The sequence below is a fragment of the Tinamus guttatus genome, unplaced genomic scaffold (assembly GCF_059628265.1).
Source record: "Tinamus guttatus ecotype Peru unplaced genomic scaffold, ASM5962826v1 Tinamus_guttatus_pri_ptg000065l, whole genome shotgun sequence".
NCBI classification, from domain to species: domain Eukaryota; kingdom Metazoa; phylum Chordata; class Aves; order Tinamiformes; family Tinamidae; genus Tinamus; species Tinamus guttatus.
This window is the reverse complement of record NW_028288599.1, coordinates 1,253,802-1,273,420: the sequence shown is the minus strand read 5'-3', so window position 1 is coordinate 1,273,420 and position 19,619 is coordinate 1,253,802. Positions and strand designations below refer to the sequence as shown.

The window sequence follows — 19,619 nt, the reverse complement described above, 5'->3', positions numbered from 1 at the left end:
CCGTGATGCCCAGGTCTTTCTCTGCAGAGCTGAATGTAGAAATGCAAAATGCTATTTGCATGCCTTATCTCACACCCACTTGAAATTAGAGCTAGCTGATTTTTTTGTAATATTGTGCCTTTCTTTCCCTGTATTTAGGTTTTCATTAAAGCAATTATATTTCATTGAATGGTAGCGCTAGATGGCTGAATTAGGATTAGAGCCTGATACTGAGCTGGTGCACCACAGCTCAGCACCAAATTATTCTGAATGTTTGGCCAAGTAAATATTAGTGAATCTATGGTATTCATTTGTTCATAACAAGACTGTGCTGTAGACCTAGTTTGCTAGTTAAATTAATGGAAGTTGGAGAACCTAAAAAGAAAATCCTAGAGGGGTTTCATTTCTGTACCTACTTATTGGATCAGTAATTCCATTTATTTTTTTTTCTCCTGGCTGCATAACTGGATGAATTTGTTTTAGATTATTTTCCTATTAACTAAAATTTCCCAGAGGTTCCTGGTATTTGCATTCAGTTATTTCAGTAGCAGATATAGCATTGCATTGAATACACCATCTACTGAAATGATGAAGTCATAAGGAAATTAGACACATTTTCCTTGCAGATGTTTGACCCAAGGCATATCAGAGTTGCCAAATCCACCTTTGGGTCACACTCTTCTCCATATGGAGACCTACAAGCATTAGGCCAGATCCAAGCAGTGATTCATAAACTGGGTAGCCTTACTAAAGTTAACTAGAAATCTTGAATTCAAGTGCCAAAACAAATGCTATAAGTGCTAATAATTTGCAGTCAACAAATACTCATTTGGGTCTTTTTTTGGCACTCTACATCTCCAAGTGTTAGGACACCATGAGTTTGTTGCTTACATGTAAGTTTAGAAGTTTAGAGTTCAAAATTGAAGTCCTGAGTATTAAATCCATATTCACACCTCTAGGTTTAGCCACTCCTCTCTTCATACTTCGTTTTCCATTTTCTCCATAACGGTAGAGGTAAGTCAGAGAAACACATCAGGGCATTCGAAGTGGTGCACAGCCAGTACATCTGCATCGTTGCTTGACCATGGGATTGCATGCAGATTTGCATTCCTAATAGATGGGTTTATTTTCTTGGTTTTGCTCAGTCCTGCACCTGCATCTCACTGCGGTCACAGAATTGCCAGCAGTAATGAACGCTTTTCTCTTGTGATCAACTTTAACTAGTTTACTCCTACTTTAACAAGATCTCTGTCTGAGAGACCTATCAGCTATACCTTAGGAGGACAGGACAATGTGCACCACCCACCTAGAACTGAAAAGGAACATAGAAAGTCTGCCTCAGTAAAATGACAGACAGATACATTAGAATTGTTCCTCCCTTGTGCTCCCTCTAGAAACCACAAAATTCCCAACCTTAGTTACTCACTTCACAATTAACCAAATCTCAGTATAAAAGGTCAAAAGTCTTAAAACTGTAATGCACCAGAGGAAAAGAGCAGAAGACCTCAAAAGCCGCAAGGACTTTGGTTAAACAACACTAGAGTGGGGCCTCCCTGCTGACTGTTTTACACTGACTGAAATCTTTGCAGAAAGATAGTGTTGTTTCCAAGCTCAGGTAACCAGGCTGATATCATTTCAGTGCAAAGGGTGATAGTGCTGTTAAGTGATATTAACAGCTACATCCATATGTCCCTTCTGATAAATTTTCCCTGATTTCTCCATTTTCTTCAACTGATAAAATTGTTTGGTTTTATTATGTTTTACACGATTCATGTTAGGCACACTGGGAAGTTAAGTTACTCCAAGACTTTCATCTAGATATCTCCTTTGTGATGCAGGAAAAAAAAAAAAAAAAAGGGAATTTGATAAAAATCCTGTATCTGATCTATTCCTTTCCCGTTTGGAAAACTAGTTCCTTTCTGCAGCACTTTTAAATAAGATTATTAATCCCCCGAGGGAAATAAACAGCTGAAAACAAACATTTCCCAACTGCTAGAGAAACACTAATCGTTTCCTAAGCCACATCTACTTGGTCACCAAACAAATGCATAAGGGAAAACCAGTTGTTGGCCTGGACTTATGCCTGTGCTAATGAACAAATCAACAGCAAAAGTCTAGCTGAGTCATTCTTCTTTAGGGATCACCAAACATGTAGCTTCTTAATTATTTATTGGTTACTAAGACCAGCAGCCAACACTGTGCTTAATGCTGTACATGTCAGCTTTTGCTCCACAATCTAAATTGGGCATTCCAACAGCATTCAGCAATTAACTGAATGTTCAGTAGACAACCAGCAATGCACTTGGTGGGTGGTGCAAGCCAAAGCTATTTGTAAAGTGTTGGAGAAGTAGTTTTCCAAGAGAAATGCATTTGAAGAAATCCAAAAAGCAGTACACAATAGCTACCACAAGAATTGATGGACAGTTCCAAGGAAAGCAACACAACACATTCTTGAAGGACAGCAAATTCTATGTTGAATGCTCCTTCTGCTGCAGATTATGCTATTATTCACAGGCTTTTTAAAAACATACACATGAACAAAGGCTCACGTGTGTAAAGAAACTGTTAAGGAGAAGAACCTGCAAGCCCATAGCCAGTTTTACTCATAATACAAAATTTACCATGTAAAGGGAAAATATCATTTTGAAAACAATATGGGATTTCTATAAAGCTCAGATAAAAAAACTATACAAAAAAAAATAAGGCTGTGTAATTAGCTGCCCAGTTACCATGATCAATTAAAATTTAACTGATCCCATATATATATATATATATATATATATATATATATATAAACTTTAAGGCTCATGACAGCGAGCCCCACCACATCAACCCATGAGTAGATCCTAGTCTAATCAACTGAGTATCAGACTGGAAGAGCCACTTGAGCCCAACTGCAGATGGTCTTTATACATAGCTGAGACATCTCACACAGAGATGTTAGTCAACAGCCAGCTGAACATGAGCCAGCAGTGTGCCCAGGTGGCCAAGAAGGCCAGTGGTCTCCCGGTTTATATGAGGAACGGTGATGAGGCCACATCTCAAGTACCATGTTCAGTTTTGGGTCTCTCAATACAAGAAAGACATTGAGGCACTGGAACATGTTCAAAGAAGGGCAACGAAGCTGGTGAAGGGGCTGGAGAACAGACCTTATGAGGAGCAGCTGAGGGGCTGAGGTTATTTAGTCTGGAGAAGAGAAGGTTCAAGGGAGACCTTATCGCTCTCTACAATTACCTAAAAGGAGTGAGGTCTATCTCTTCTCCAGAATAACTCACGATAGGACAAGAGCAAGTGGCCTCAAGTTGCACCGGGGGAGGTTCAGGTTAGATATTAGTAAAAACTTCTACATGGAAAGAGTAGTCAAGCATTGGAACAGGCTTCCCAGAAAAGTGGTGGAGTCACCATCCCTGGCAGAAAAATGTACATGAGGTACTTAGGGACATGGTTTAACAGGCATGGTGTTGAAGGGTTTATGGTTGGACTTGATCTTGAAGGTCCTTTCCAACCATAATGATTTTATGTTTCTGTAGTAGCTTTTAAAAATATAGATCCTTCAGTCTACAGCAAAACCAACACTAGGCTTAACTTCTCATAACTTTTGCAGCAAAAGTATCATAGAATCATAGAATAGAATCATAGAATGCCTAAGGTTGGAAGGGACCTCTAGAGGTCATCTAGTTCAACCCCCCTGCACATGCAGGGACTCCTAGAGCATGTGGCACAGGACTGCATCCAAGTGGGTTTTGAAGATCTCCAGAGAAGGAGACTCCACAGCCTCTCTGAGCAACCTGTTCCAGTGCTCTGTCACCCTCACTGTTAAAAAAAAATGTTTCCTTAAGTTCCTGTGGAACTTTTGGTGTTTCAGTTTGTGGCCATTACCTCTAGTTCTGTTGGTGGCCACCACTGAAAAGAGTCCAGCACCATCCTCCTCACTCCCTCCCTTGAGGTACTTATAGACATGGATCAGATCCCTTCTCAGCCTTCTCTTCTCCAGGCTGAAAAGTAGAGTATCTCAGGAAAGTCAAATGGTTACAAAAGAGAAACGAGTCCAACTAATTATTCCACAAGTATAAAGTAAAAATACTGAAACTCTACTGTGAGGTACAGAACCAAAGAAATAAGAAAGAATTTTTTTATAACGAGCAAGTTCAAAAGCAGAACAAGAGCTATTTCATTTACCCCTTTGAAAATAACTGAAGTACCTCACTTGTCCAGAGCACACATTCACATACACATTCTGCTACTCAATCTTATCTATGTAGTTTTCTGACTGTTAGTGATGAGTTCTTCAAAAGATAAAATAAGAAAGACAAACCGGTAGAGCCTGCAAGTCTTTTAACTGATTACTGGTGAACAAACTCCATGGACAAACAAGCTCTGTGGACAAACTTTGGATAATTGCTGTGACTGATTGGACTGATTTTGCTTTATTTTTCAATAGCTACTACTTCACTAACAATAATACCAGTATTAACATTTTAAAATAAATGCTTCAATATCAGTCTCCAGTAAAATTACAGCAGCCAAAAAAAGTCCAGACATTTTTCAAACAGTGGATTTGACTGATAAAATGAAAATATGCTGACAAACAACATTTCTCAGTTAAAAAGTGGTTCTAAAAATCAGGAAAATGTATATATGTGTGTACATATACACATTTCAGATTCTGACATAGATCTTTAGACTTGCATCAAGCCACCAGTATTATCCATGTAAAAACATCCTCAACTTTTCTGTGTTAATCTCTGATTGCAAAATGACCACAGCATAAAACATCACAAATGTGCTGGGACGAAAGAACAAGAAAGAATAGATTCAGAGAAGTACTTACTAGTGATCATTTAATTTGGATATAGAAAGACCTACCTGAGAAACAGGATACAACCTCTTACTATGATGACAATGTCCATCACTGTAAGGCTATACCAAAAGAAATGGGAACCTTGTTGTCTCTTGGATCTGGTAAATTTTATATACATACCTTTGCAAAAGCCTTCTCGGAGACAAATCACATTTTAGTGTTCACTCACAGAAAAGAAAAAGCTTTTTATCTTTTACTACACAAACTTTGTGGAAAATGCTTGGTATTTGCAAACTACTGGCATGCATTGCACAGAAGATCAAGGCTATCTTATTGCTTACATTGGAATAATGAAGTAATCAATAGTACTTCTATTTTAATCTTCCCCAATTTCCCTTTTGTCTGTGGTCACCTCCCATTCAAATTTGCAATATTTATGATAATTAAAAGCTAAAGAAAATAGAACTAGAATTATGAATTAAGATAGCACTAAGAGACCTTAAACTGTAAGCCTTGTCCAAGTAATGGATATGTTTCAAATGTTCCTGAAGACCACGTGCAGAAGAATTGGTTTTACCTCATTTGACTCATCTAAGACTCAGGCAGCTGATGTAAATGGCTCTAAATACCTTGTACAGTAAACAGAGAGTAGGACCCTCTGGAGGAAGATCTAAGCTTGCTGCAAAGCAATTCTTTTGGTTAGGTGAGCTTCTAGTCACATTAATTCCCAAATCCAGCTCCCTGCATTGCTGACAGGAGCTCTAACACCTGCATAAGAGGTCAAGGGGGAGTAAACACCAGCAGCTAAGGCTAGTGAGGTGAGGAAGGAACATCCCTCTTGGTGACAGTCCACATTTCCCTCAGGTGTAACTGAATTATAGTCCCAGTTAGCTGCCTAAAGGGAGATATGAGTGGCTGAGCCATATAAGCAGGACACAGATTCTGGGATTGCTATGCCTTATAAAGGGCAGAACCAAAGAGCACTGTGCACAGCAGAGCACTGTGCTAAAGCCACTATTCTGCTTACAGGCTTCATGCCAGTGTTCCTGCAGAGTGCTGCCCTTTGTCATGTAAACATGTCTGCTGGGTATTCATGGCATGGTGCTACTCAGAGTGGTGTGGACAAATGCAAAGTTTCTTCAAAAGCTATAAGCATTTTGGGGCAGCTGAGGTCTTTTCTATGCTCTGCTGGATCCTGAATATACTTCATCTGCTCTGTTTAAATAAGGTAAATCTGACTCTGTGAAACAGGTCAATGGCTTAACTTGTCTCTCCCAACCTAAGAAGTGATTCTTTCTAAGACAAAGAAAACTACATTTGCTGCTGCATCTCTCTGAGCAGTTAAATACACATGTGACCAAACTCAGTCCTCGTAAAACCCAATTGACCTCATTCAAAAAGCTCCTATAAAGATGACTGATGTCACTGGAGTCCCACCAGGGATGAATTTGGCCCATGCCATTCCTGCTGTTCAGTCACCAGATAGGAATGTAGGAAAGAAATGTATGCTGGGCTGTAGGACTCCATCTCTCAACAGATTTGTAAGAGATGAAAAAGAATTATACATGAACACAAACTTGTCTTATACACTCTGCCAGACCTCCAAGATCAGCCTCAGCTGTCCAGGTATGAATCTGTATGGATATTTCAATACAGTAGAACTGAACAGGACTCATTGCATCCAGCAGCAATAATATAACACAATGGTTTATGCGCATGAGTAGTTCAGTCCTTTCGGGAGGAAAAGCAGCATCATAATTCCCATTTTATGGAGGAATAAACCAAAACCTGGAGCTGATGTGATTTGCTTCACAAGGTAGCAGATGTAGAGGAAGTACTGAAACTCAAACACATATGACTTGTGGCCAGGTAGGCCATGTATTCCTGTGATATATCTTCATAATTTCCCCCTTCTTTCCCCATCTCACTTCTCTCTGCCCACAAAGACATTCAGCGCCGTCTATAGCAGTGGTGGGAAGCTGGGATTAATTGATCCCCAGGGAAATGAGCATTAATATACCCTTCATGCGACCTTTTAAAAAACAAATGATCTGTGATCCCTTCTTCAGGGGCACATGTAATCCACAGTTAAGAAGTAACCATTTGCCATTCCAATACAGAATCAGAGGGAGGCTTTTGCTCTGCTCCCTGAATGTTCACAGAAGACCCCATCTGACAGCATTTCTTCCTGCATCTAACAGAAAATCAGCCTGAGCAGGCTGTGCAGAATCAGACTCTTGTAGAGTATTAACAGTTTATGAGCAGAAAAAGTAGGACTGGAATGCAATGTGGAAAAAAAAAAAAAAAAAAAAAAAAAAGAGAGAGAGAGAGAGAAAAAGCAAGAAGGAGAGATGAAAAGATGTCTTTACATTTTCTCCTGCAACTGGAAATGGTTTAAAAAATAATAATAATAAAAAACAACTTTCCTCCCCTGTAAATGTTTTTAGAAATAGACAATTGAAATGAAGTCAGGTGCCCTGGTTTTTACTCCTGCAAACTCTCATCCAGTGATATTTTTATGATGAAAATGAAAAATTTAAAGCAACTGTGAAAACAGAATCAATTCTCAATTGGCAGACAGGGGCCTAAATACATTTTACTCACTGCATGAATGTCAGATTAAAACACAGGCATAGAGAGATGAGAAACGAAAAAGAAAGAAAGGGGAGGGAATTAATCACTTAAATTATTTGTAAACCTGATTCAAAAGTCAGACTTCCCATCTATTTCCCTTCCCTTATTTTGGAGTTAATATCCTCTGACTGTCATAGTTTCATCTCTTCTTCACTTTCCTTGGAATCAGCACACTGACACTACCTAGCAAAACAAAATAAAATAATATAAAAAGAGAGAGAGAGAGAGAAAACGGGCAGACTCTTCACCAGTGCAGCTGACAGCACCATCAGAGAGAGACTCTTTGTTTGCATGGAGAATAAAGTAGTCTTCTTGGGAGAGGAAATGCACACACATATACACAAACATATGCATATAGTATAAATGGCATTAAGACGCTGTGTGTGCCTTCTGTGCTCGGTATTCCCACACAGTCACATAGTTTTAATACATCTGTAATTCTGACTGTGTCAATTCTGTATTTTTGTTTGTTTGTTTCCGTGTAAAGATATATGTCCAAGGAAATTCTTGGCAGGCACATCACCAGGCTTCAGCCATATAAATGAAACACATTTCATGCCCATCTGGGAGAGGTTTCTCCACTTTCATGCCCACGCAGTTATAATGCTTCCCAGGCACCGGTGCCCAGCACAATTTCTTACCTCACCACGGGTGTTCCGTTATCACGGTGATAAGGCGATGCTGAAGCGGCTGTGGGAACTCCTCAGTTACACGACCCTCCCTACCTGTTTCCTCTCTCCCCGCTTCGGATCCACCTCATAGCCGCGACTGGCTCCAAGCGACAAAGCCCTTCGCCTCCCCTCTTTGCAAAAGGACACCGAGAGCATCCTTGTTGGCTTACTTTGCCACGAACAACGCGGGGAATTTGCAGGAGAGGAGAGGATTCCCTGGGATTTTCTGCCTGCATCTCCGTTTATAAGAAACGCAAAGCCGGGCGGGAGTGTCCCGGCCCCCGCGGCAGCGCCGAGCTGCGGCTCCCCCGGAGGCCCGGGACGCGCTGCCCCTGGCCGGGCAGCGTCCACCGGCGGCGGCCGCCGGGGCCGCCCCGCGCGCTGCCGGGGGCGGGCGGCCTTTTCCGAGCAAACACGCTCGGGCCATGGCCTGTGCGGGGGTGCAGGGGCCGCCCACTGGGTTCGCGCAAGGCGAGGCAGCCAAGACGGAGCGAGGAGGGACCCTCTGAGGTAGAGCAAAATACCCCGCGACCACCCTCGGAGAAGCCTCCGGGGCAAATGCAGCCTGATTTGGTTCCCCAAAGCGACGCCTGCGCGACGAAGTGTTTCTCCTTTCTACAGAGGGCTTTCAAAGTGCGAGGGTACAGCACAGACTTCCTACAGGCTTGAGTAATTTCCCCCCTCTCTTATCTTATTCCGAGATAGTTCTCAGATGTCTTTTAAGACACAACCAAAAGCCTCTCTCCCGAAGAGAAGGAGACCAGGGGGATGGGGAAGCAAAATACAACCAAGCCACCTTCAAATTCCGTTGCTTTCGACAACCTCCGAAGTTGGGTGCAGACAACTATCATCTTAGCACGCTGCGCTCTCCAAGGGCTTTCCTGCAGTGAAGGTCGGGTCTGCGACCCCCTCACCAAGTGCCTTATCTACGATGCGCTCGAATTGGTGTCCAATAAATATGGGGGGAGAGGTTTCTTCCCCCTCCCGCCCCCATCCCTACTTTAACAACTGCAGCACTCTTTCTCCTGCCACTCACATGATTCCTTGACCAAATAAAGGAGTATTTCCTAAAAGCAAAGAGGGGAAGGGGGAAAGGAACCGCTTTGGACCGATCTCCTTGAGGAGCCAAACATCCGCATTTTGGAAACGCAAGTGCCACGGTGCTGGCTCCGCTGTCACTTTGGATGTGTCACAGAGCTAGTCTGCAGGAGGCTTTCCCGGCGGAGCACTGACTTGTCACGGGGGAAGATGGTTTGGGGTTTGCCGAGGCGACTAGAAAGGAAAGCAAAAGGAGCTTCAAAGCCTCAGGCGGATCCCCCCGCTCCAAGCTCTCTCCCCCATCTCGATCCAAGGCGGTTTCGCAGTGGAATAAACATCTCTGATCTAAGACAGCTGCCGGGAATCAAAGGCCGCCCAAATCAGCGCTGAACCGGGTGAAGATGCGATTGATAAATACACACTCCTGACAAGCGGAGAGGAGGGGGTGCGAAGGCGGCTCTCCCTGCAGTGCCTTCAGGCTGTGAGAACAGTAACATTTCGCCCATTAGTCATCTGATTTGTTTTATAACACTTCTGACACCTAATCTTAGCTGCTAATACCCAAGATTTAGTTACCCAAGACGATTTTTTTTCCACACTAGCAACAAAATTATTTGACTCCCTACAGATCTGTTTACTTTTTGTCGGCCTTAAGAAAAAGAGCTTATAAATATAGGAAAGAAACAGATTTTGTAGGGCCGGTTAAAAAAAAAAAGGTACTGAAAATACACCAACTAAATTCCTAAATTCAAGTAAATTCAGAAAAAAAAAGTTTCTGAAAATTGACGGACAGGTTTACTAGAGAAAATACCAGAAATCAAATGAACACGTGTAGTCCATGCAGACTTGCCTGTAAAATAACGATTTATTTTAATACTTAAAAAAACACACACAATCCAGTGATAAATGTCAATTACCAATAATCAGCATAAAGTGCCAAACAGCCATACAACTTTTTTTTTTTTTTTAATGAACAAAACTTATTGGAATGTCTCTTAATTTGAATACACTGTTCAGAAAGCCAGCATTTAAAAATATGCTCTTAGGTTGAGATTTGTTCTCTCTCGCGAGGACACACGCAGATTTTAAAGTACCACTAAAACCACGTTGTGCATACCGTCAGCCTGATGTGTTGCCATCTCTTTCTTTTTTTTTTCTTTTTTTTTTAATAAGTTGACAAGTTACAAATCTTCCAGCACACTAGGCCACTAGGCAAAAACAAGTTCTCTATGTCACATGAACACTTATTTGTCCCAAATACCGAGGACCTGTGGATCTCAATGTGTTTTCTAGCACACAGTAGGACTCCTCATTTGAGAGATTTAGGTCATTTCCAAAAGTTATTTTTCTCCTTCTTTTAAGAAAACAAACTAGCAAAAAAGATTTACAAGTTGCCCTTCTCCTTGCCCTAATGGTGCCAGGATGAGAAACCACGATTTCAGTTCTTAATCGTCTTCTGGAACTCTCTGTATTTCCTGAAGTGTAAAAGTAAGAAGCTTTATACAGTCAAAAATAAGTATAAAACAAGATTTTTTTTTTAAGTAATACTTTTGAAAGCTACCATTGGGGGCTTTTTGGGGAGGGTGAAATGGGGGGTCAGAAGAGGGTACTTTGAGGGGGAGGGGGTTGTTTGATTTTAATGAGATTCCTGTCCAACACGTGAGCACCACCTTTTGGCATAAAGTTCATCAAAGTCACACAAGTCAGTCAGCACTCTCCGTGTCATTCATGTATATTTTAAACACAAAATATTTTTTTTCACCCACAACTTAAGAAGTTTGTTGCTTGGTGGGATTTTGCTCGTTTGTAAGTACGAACAAAACCAAAACACAAAGTTCAGTGCTCCCATCCTGGCAGTTTTGTTTCTGTTCTAGTTTTGGTATAAAGTCTGAAGGGGAGGAAAAGTTCATAGAAGATGGAGATTCAGCACTTAAGTTTGGTAGGTTTCAGTTCCTTTACTTGCGTGTGCAGTGTCTTGTGGACGGCTAGTGTTCTGGACTGGCAAAATCCTTTCCCACATTCTTGACACTTAAAAGGCTTTTCTTTAGAATGTATATATCTAGAGAGAAAAATAACATTAAGATGTCATAATATTCGTTTTGAATTCAGCAGTGATCTACCTGCCCAGGGACTTAGTCAGACCACCTTAAGGCTTTTACATCAGTTCCTGAAACCAAGAAGAATACTGGAGTTTGACACTCCAGTAACCATCTGTGTGCCTGTGTGTGTGAGAGAAGAAAAGGGGGTGTAGGAGGCTTGCAAGAGTGCCATTCTTAGAGATAAAGAGCTTCATGGTCACTAGGCCACATGTCTTCATGACAGTTCTGAATGATCACAAGGGCAGCACAAGCAGGATGATGCAAACTGAGGGTGAAAATGTCCACATAAACTAGCAGCCTGTGCAATACATGTTTTCAGGGTGGGTGAATACAACTTTATCTTCCAAAGTGAATTATCTGAACAAAGGAAAGCCTGAAGGGAACATCTCCTGCTGGCCAAGTACATGACCTTGCTTACAATCACCTTCATGACTGGGCAACTGGGAGAGTACAGATGCATGCAGAAGAAGAGACAGGGAGTAAAAAAAAATGGTTACCTGTGATCCCTTAGATGATCCTGTCTTCTGAATGCCTTGTGGCAAATGTCACACGTGTAAGGCCGTTCATCAGTGTGGGTTCTTTCATGGATCAAAAGGTTGTAGGACTTAGTGAAGTGCCTACCACAGAATTTACACACGAATTCCTTCTTGGTTTTGGATGGTAACCTTCCCCGTGTGGGTTTCTTCTCTGGAGAGAGTTTAGTTACCTCAAGCAAAGAGCCAAGCCCTGGCGGGGAACCCTGGCTGTCTGCTTGTCCCAGTTTAGAGTGGTCCTCTTGTGTGGCAGCCACTGCTAAGTTGGCAAAGTCGAAACGTGGTTTGGCTTTGAGGGTCACATTGGTAGCTTCTTGCTTGGGCTGGATGACATGTGGGAAGAGTGGGAAGGTGGGCAGTTGGAACCGTGCATCCACCAGGCTTGACACACTGGGCACTTTGGAGAATGAGGAACGAGGCAGATGCATAGCTGGGTACCCCAAAGTCCATTGGTGCAGATGTACGGCGTGCAGGGCACTGAAGCCATAGAGGTTGGAGAGGTGGTCCGAGGGCACGGTGGGTAGCCCATTGAACGCTTGCAGGAAAGAGTAATTGGTGAGTTGGAGGGAAGGGTGGATAGGCACAGGGGCCGGCAGGGTCTTACTTCCCATGGCAGTCGTTCAGAAGGAAGATCTCAGGAACAGAAGAGGAAAAGATCTGGAAAATAAAAATGGAGGAGGGCAAAAGACGGAGAGGTGGATTTATAGAAAGATACAAGCAAAAGAGATTTCTCATCTCATCCCTCACTAGTCCCTTCCCCCAAATCCACAGCAGGAGATTGCCTTTCACTTGGAGGGGCACCCTGCCGGCCACCAGATCCTCCTTTTCTCATTTTCCCCTCACAACAAATATGTGCTGTCCACAACTACTCACTCTTGCAACAACGAGTTAGCCTCTAATGGCCTTCTGTGGGGAAACAGAGGGGAGATGTTGTTTTGGGTTCCAAAACTCAAAGCTCTCCCAGGCATTTTGGTTTTAACATCCATTTCTGCATGGGCATAGAGCCTTTCCAAAATTGAAAGGCTCCACTAAAACGGCCTTCAGCTCTGACACTCCAGGTTTTGCAGGGAGGGAGGGTGGAGGCCTTGCTGCCACTGGGTCATGCCACATCTCCCTGCAGGCCTGGCCTTAGCCATGCTTGTGCCTCCTGGATGGTGGGGGGAATTGGGTGGTCAGAGCTGTCCAGTACTCTCTCCTCAAAATAAATAAATAAATAAAATAAAAATAAAAAGGGGAGAAGGGGGGTGAAACAGCAGAAACAACATTCATCCTTCCATTTACTGCAAAAATAAAGAGAAAATGCTGAGCCTGGGTGACAAATCTGATGTGCCATTTGCTCACCCCAGGGGGAAGCGTCTGGCTTCAAGCCCATGTCCCAGTCTAGGCAATTGCTTAATTAGAGCCCTTCAAAAGAGAGAAAGGCAAAGCCTGGGGAGACCCTTCCCACAGGGGTACCCAGCCCACCAGCCAGAGGAGGCCAGGGCCTCATAGGGCAAGGAGGAGTGACAGGCCCACAGCTCTTCCCTCGGCCAAGCACCACAGCTTTGCTGTGCTTTAGGGTCCTGCCAAGTCCCCATCCTCCCCTTGGGGCCACATCCCTACCCATTTTCCCTGTGAGGTGGAGGGAAAATGTTGCCAGAGAGCAGCATGGAGGCACATCTGGCCCTGCCTGCAAATTTAGCTCTCAGCACAGCCCTGGTTGCTGTCAATCACTTGGCAGGAGATGCTTCCCAGGGGCCAATAGTGTGGAGGCAGATTCCCTTCTTGGTGCATGGGGGAAAGGACCCATGGATTTTGAAGGCACAGCACCCCTGCCCTCCAGGGAGCCTCCTTTTTAACTCTGTGGCCTGCTACTTGCTTTCCCTGGCAGCTACAAGATTTGCCCTCCTTTGACCTCCTTCACCCCAAGAATCATGTAGAGACCCTGTAGGGACCAGCAAGAACTACACGGAGTTCCTTCAGGATCATTTCAGGGGCTCCATAAGGGCCATGTATGATCCTTGTAGGGTCCCCATAGGGGCCATATATGATCCTTGTAGGGATCATATATCTTACATAGCCCCTATATGTCTTACATAGCCCATGTAAGATATATAGCCCACAGGGCTATGTAAGATCCTTGCAAGGTTCCCGCAGGATTCCCACAGGACACTCTCAGGATATTCGTAAGATTCCCATAGGATCGCCCACAAGGCCTTCATAGGATCCCAGCAAGATCTCTGCAGGGTCCTGCAGCACTCGGACAGGCAAGCAGGGTTTATTCCTGCATTAAGAATAAAGCCCTTTTGGAGAAAAGGAGGTAGCAAAGAGCCACAGATCAGCAATTCTCCCTCTAGGCAAGGGGGAAAGGCTGGTGGCTGAAGAGCCCTAATGACCAGGGAAAAAAAAATCTGATTTATATATGTGCTGCCTCCTGGACCAAGGATCTGCAGCCGGTGCGAGGGGGAGAAACTCACTCCAAAGAGCTCTATACACCAGTCTACCTTTCACACCATTTACATAAATCAGCAGCCGGAAGAGAGACCCAAAACTTAGACGAATTCTACCGCAATGACCCAAAATAAAAGTGTGTGACATTTTGCCTTTTTTAATTGGATACATTTTGAATAGTGGCTGATTGAAAAATGCACACATATTCTCCTCCCTCTCTCTGCTTTTCTTTTCTTTCTTTTTTTTTTAAATAATTTTTTTTTTAAAAAAAAAAACTTTTTATGGGACGACCAACCAACCAGATTGTTTTGTTCTTCGACTGGGGAAATGCTTTTTATTTCTTAGTGCTGCCCATACACTAGGCGTGACCATTTCACAGCACAAACACCTCGATCAATGACCCCGAGAATAAACAACGCGGAAAATACTCTTGTCCAGATACCTGAAATGTCTGTTTCTGTATGTCACAACGACTATATGTCTATTAGGTAGTCCTAGATCTTTGAAGCATGAAACATGCGACTGCAAATTGAGTTCAGTTCTGAGGTTACCCCTCCCTCCGTCTTCAACTCCTTAGAAAACATTATATTTGGAACGTAAAACCATGAATCTACCTTGAAAATCTGGGCAAAAGTCTAGTTGATAACATTAAAAAAATCTGTTTCAATTTTTCAAATGAAGAAGACAGAAACGAAGGAGAAATGCAACCAGCTCATAACAACATTCATTGTCCGCGAAGTTTCTCTCTCTCTCTCTTTTTTTTTTTTTTTTTTTTTGCTACAGTAGTTCAGTTTTTCAAAAATAAAAAATTAAGAAAACATAAAGAAAAGGGGGGGAGGAATTAAAAAAAAAAGAGAGAAGGAGTGAAAGAAAAGAAAAATGAAAAGAGAAAAAGGGGAAGTGGAAGCAGAGTGTTCACGTTACTACAAGTTTCTTGGCACTTTTCCAGAAATGTAAGCTATACTTTTGCTCTGTACGACCGGGATAGCCAGAAATATAGATGAAGAGCAGAGTATTTCACAGAGAAGTCCCCTCTCTTCGGGACTTCAAAGCGAATGTGTATTTCACAGTGCAGTAACTCTCCGCTCTCCCGCTTGCCCGCAGAGAGATCGCTGTTTCTTTGATTCCGGTGTCACCTCTACCTTTAATTCTGCTTCATGTAAACAGATCGTTATCAGGGTTTCTTTATATATCTCTCTCTATATATATATATTATTATTTCATTTTATTTATTTATTTATTTTAAGAAGACCCCGTGAGTTCTCCGGTTGAATTCCCCGCCACAACAAAACTGTGCGATTTTTTTTTGTTTCTTTCTTTTTCCTTTCTATCTTTTTTAAACACAAACTCTCTCCCTGAGTAATTAAGAACAAACTACTTGTGTTCTAACTGAAGCAAAACCCACTCATGCCAAGATAAATTTACCCTGCAAAATAGGATCATAAACTTGAAAGACTACATCTGTCTCCAGCTTTCTTACCCTTTGTCCTGTTTGAAGACACGGTAATGCTATTGTCCAGTTGTCATTGTTTTAAGACCATTGTAATATTAACCTTCCAGATTAAGTTCTATCTCCATTGTACACCAGAAAATAAAAGGAAAATCCAGCCAATTTGCTCCCGGTAGCATAGCACAAAGTGAAATTAAATGGATTTTAAAGTAATCCTGTGAGCAGTAGATATTTTTTTCTACCTTGAATTATCAATTTCCGATGTATCCTTTGAAAGGGATATTTGTTACATTAAATACCCGACTCATAAATAATGAGGTTTGCTAATTAGTTCCACATGGGAGAATGGAGGAGGTAAATTACCCTGAGAACGTTGCTTATTTTTACAAACATGATAAAGTAGCGGGCATAAAACGCTGCATTCTTGGGATAGCCTCAAACTGCAGCAATCAGGTTCATCTGTCAAAAAAAAAAAATCCCTGTTTTTTTTTTTTTTTTTCCTGAATCCCTTAAAGTCTGATAGCCGTCTCCTTTATAGTGCATCATCAGTCTTCAAAATTTTGCTATCAGGTCGGCTACTCATTTCGTCTCCTTTGCGGACGACATTTTTCTCTTCCTATTAGTTTAGTTTAAGCGAGGAAACAGAGCTTACAATTTATCCGTGTTTGGGAAACTAACTGGAAAGGGAATACGATTGCCCTTTCACTCCACATTATTCGAGCGTGGTGCTCTTGAGGAATAAAGTGCATTGTTCAGCACGGATTTATTCAAAGTATTAATGAAGTGTGCAGAATCTATTAAAGCGGGTTTATTCGGGACTAATTGAGCGTGAAAGAGTTAATTGCTAACATTAATGAGGACTGGAAAGACTCAGTCAGCATGTGCCTTGGATATCTCCGCTCAATCCTTATAAAATCATCATTCACATTTTATCACGAAATCAGTGTTGACAAGTTTCGCCAGACCACCATTGCGAATCGGACGAAGGCGGCGGATTTTAGCCCCGGAATAATAAAAATAACCAGAGTTCAGCTGCAGCAGCGATCTAGGTTCTGATCGGGACAGCGTTTGTACCCCCAAAACAAACAAACTAGAAATCTCTGGATGCGGATCCGAGCGGGACGGTGGCTAGGAGGGCCAAGGGCGGGAGCGCAGCCTCGCTGCGCGGGAAGGGACCGCGGGTGAGTCCGGCGGGGGTGGCCAGAGGCGGCCAGGCTCTAACAGCTCCTCCCCTCGCAGAACTTTTCGGGTTGGTCTGGGATATTTGTAATTTTTTTTTCAATCCCTCGGAATTGTAGAAAAGCCCCCGAACACTGGATTCATTCTCGCTGTATTCCTTCCCCTCAGTAAATCCCCGGTGCATCCACCGCACGCAGACCAATCGCCCTTCCTAGGGACCCGCTGCAGGGAGGATTTGTCCCCTGGGCACCTCCAGCTTTTCTGCGGCCGGGCGCGCTCGGGGCTCCGCGCTGCGCCCCTCGGGGCGCGCAGAGCTGCGCGGCGCAACGCGGGCCTGGCCGGGAGGGCGGCAGCGGGAGTCGAGACCGCCTCGGCCCGGGCCCCGAGCTGCTCTCTTGTTTCGGCTCGGTCTTTTCCCTCGTTTGGCTTAGGGTTTACTAAACCCGGCTCGCTGTGCACCTGTCTGGGACACGGCCCTCACCGTGCTCCCCTGGCTGCAGTTTATCGGACAATTCATGAAATTTTAGGGTCAACTCCCCAAAGTCCGATTTTTTCCCCCTATTTCTCCTTCCGAAAGCCAGAAATAACAACTCTACCCTAATCCGCGGCTTTGCACTGACATTTTATAGCCTCGGCCTCGAGAGAAGCCCCGTTTCTTCTTACACTGAACTTGTGTTCCTTCGTTCAGGCAAATACAACATTTCTATTGTGGCCTTGGGAGAAAACGGACAAGGCTACTTGGGCCTTAGAACACTACGGAAGGAATACAAAATGAAGTAGGAAGAAAGAAAGAGGAAAAAAATAACGAGGAAAGAAAAGTAAGGAAGGAAAAGGAGATGGAAGAGCTGGAAGAGCTGAACGTCCAAGTCCTTAACTTCTTGTTGCAGCTCATATGTGTCATTTTTTAGCTCTGGTTAAAAGCATAGCTCCTCCGCAAAGGGGGATAAGCAACTTTGAAAGAGGAAGACAAATCTTTAAATAGCATAAAAATATCCAAGCCTCATGCGGAGACGTTCCCCGGCCCTCCGCCCTCCCCAAGGAGAGGAGCCCTCCTCACGTGAGCCAGAACTCTCCCAATTCTGCACCATTCTGCACCCGAAGATGGTGAGAAATTGGGGGAGCGGAGTGCGGCGAAGAGGGAGGCAGAAGAACGGAGGGAGAAAAAAGGAGGCATTTGGACCCCAATACTCGATACTTGGCAAAACAAACAAACAAACAAACAACAACAACAACAAAACAAACAAAATGAGTCGTTCATTTTATTTACCTAATCCCGATCTGCGTTCCACCGCTGGCAGCAGTTAAAAGATCCCGGGCTAAATTTGAGCTGGTACAATAAAATAAAATAAAATAAAATAATAAATAAAATATTTAAAAGCTTTGGGCTAGGTCAGTGTCTCTGCGGGGCCGGGGGGGGCCGGCTCTGTCCCCTCCCCGCCCCGCTGCTCCTCGGGCCGGGGTCGGCAGAGCCGGCGCGGCGCTGCCCAGGTGTCGCGGTGCCCCGGTGCGCGGCCGCGGAGGTGCCGGCCCTCCCCTGCTGCCGTCCGGCTCTCCGAGCCAACGCGCCCGGGAGTAGCCGCGCTCCGACTGAACCGATCGCTTCCCTCCAGCCTCCTCCTTATTTCAACCGCCCCCCCGCCCGCCCTCCCAGCTCCCCCCCTCCGCCTCCCACCAGACGCCGGGCATGCGCACGCAGGGAGAAAGTTTCTGGCTGGAAAGAACCAACTTTTCAAGCCGCTTCTCCCGCCGCCGCGGCAGCCAGAAACTCGCAGCCCGCAAACGTGTGATCTCGACCCCCCCACACCCTTTTCGGCACCCCCCCCTCCACCTTCGCCCCCCCTTCCGTCCCGCTCCTTTCGCCTCCGGAGCCCGCAGCCTCCCCCGGGCGTTTCCCCAGGGACCCTCCGATGTGTGGCCCCCGCGGCGACAGAGCGAGACCCCCGGGGGGTGGCCCGGGGCGGGGGGGGGGGGGTCAGCCGCGCTACGCGGCCGCGCTGCCTGAGCAAGAGCCGCGCAAGAGGCGCCCGCGCCCGCGCCCGGCCCGCCTCGCTGCGCCCCCTCCCCGCAGAGCCGTGGAGAAGGGGCCGAGACCCACCGGGGTCTGCCCAGGGAGGGAGAGAACCGGGAGAGGGACAGAAAGAAAGAAAGAAAAAAAGAAGAAGAAGAAGAAGAAGAAAGAAAGAAAGAAAGAAAAGAAAAAGAAAAATGAGTAAAGGAGGGATGTGGAGGGAGGGATCTAATCCCTCTGGCAGGATTCAGTGGGTCGGGAATTGTCCTCCCTCTCTGGAGCCGCCACGGAGATCCGCGGGATCCACGTACCTGTGCGGAACCCGCAGCCGGGCCGGAGCCTCAGCATCCCCGGCGGGCTCCGCTCCCGGCTCCCCAGCTCGCGCCGTCCTCCTTTCCCTTCTTCCCGGCCCAGGAGGGGCTCATCCCTGTTTCCTCTCCGCAACCCGCAAGGGTCCGCGGATCTCCCGGGTGTGCGGAGCCCTGCGCAGACCCACGCGGATATCTAAGCGCTCGGGCGAAGAGCGCAAAGCAAAATAGCCCTCGAAATGAAAATGTAAAATTCTCTATAATTAATCCTGAGACCATCATCTCCCTCCCTGCTTATTTGTTTTCCTATTCATCCATCCATTCACACTCTTTTAGAACCGCGAAGTGGGGAAAACCGCTTGGGTCTATTACATTGTCCTGAAGAACAGGGTAATGTAATACACTATCGAAGACAGATCCGCCAGGATAACACGGTACAGTGCTCAGGGATACGCGTGTTATTTTTATTGTTCATGTCACTGACGTTGT

At 44.6% G+C, this 19,619-nt stretch overlaps 1 protein-coding gene across 1 annotated transcript; it reads right to left on the bottom strand.

Annotated features, from left to right (window-relative positions):
- Positions 1-10,752: 10,752 nt before the first annotated feature.
- OSR1 (odd-skipped related transcription factor 1) lies at positions 10,753-18,176 on the bottom strand. The gene is made up of 3 exons (XM_088519637.1): positions 18,082-18,176; positions 11,720-12,412; positions 10,753-11,182 (listed from the first exon to the last, which is right to left on the bottom strand). Exons 2-3 carry the CDS (start codon positions 12,364-12,366, stop codon positions 11,047-11,049), a joined length of 783 nt encoding a protein of 260 aa, XP_088375763.1. The 5' UTR covers positions 12,367-12,412; positions 18,082-18,176; the 3' UTR covers positions 10,753-11,046.
- Between the last annotated feature and the right edge of the window lie 1,443 nt (positions 18,177-19,619).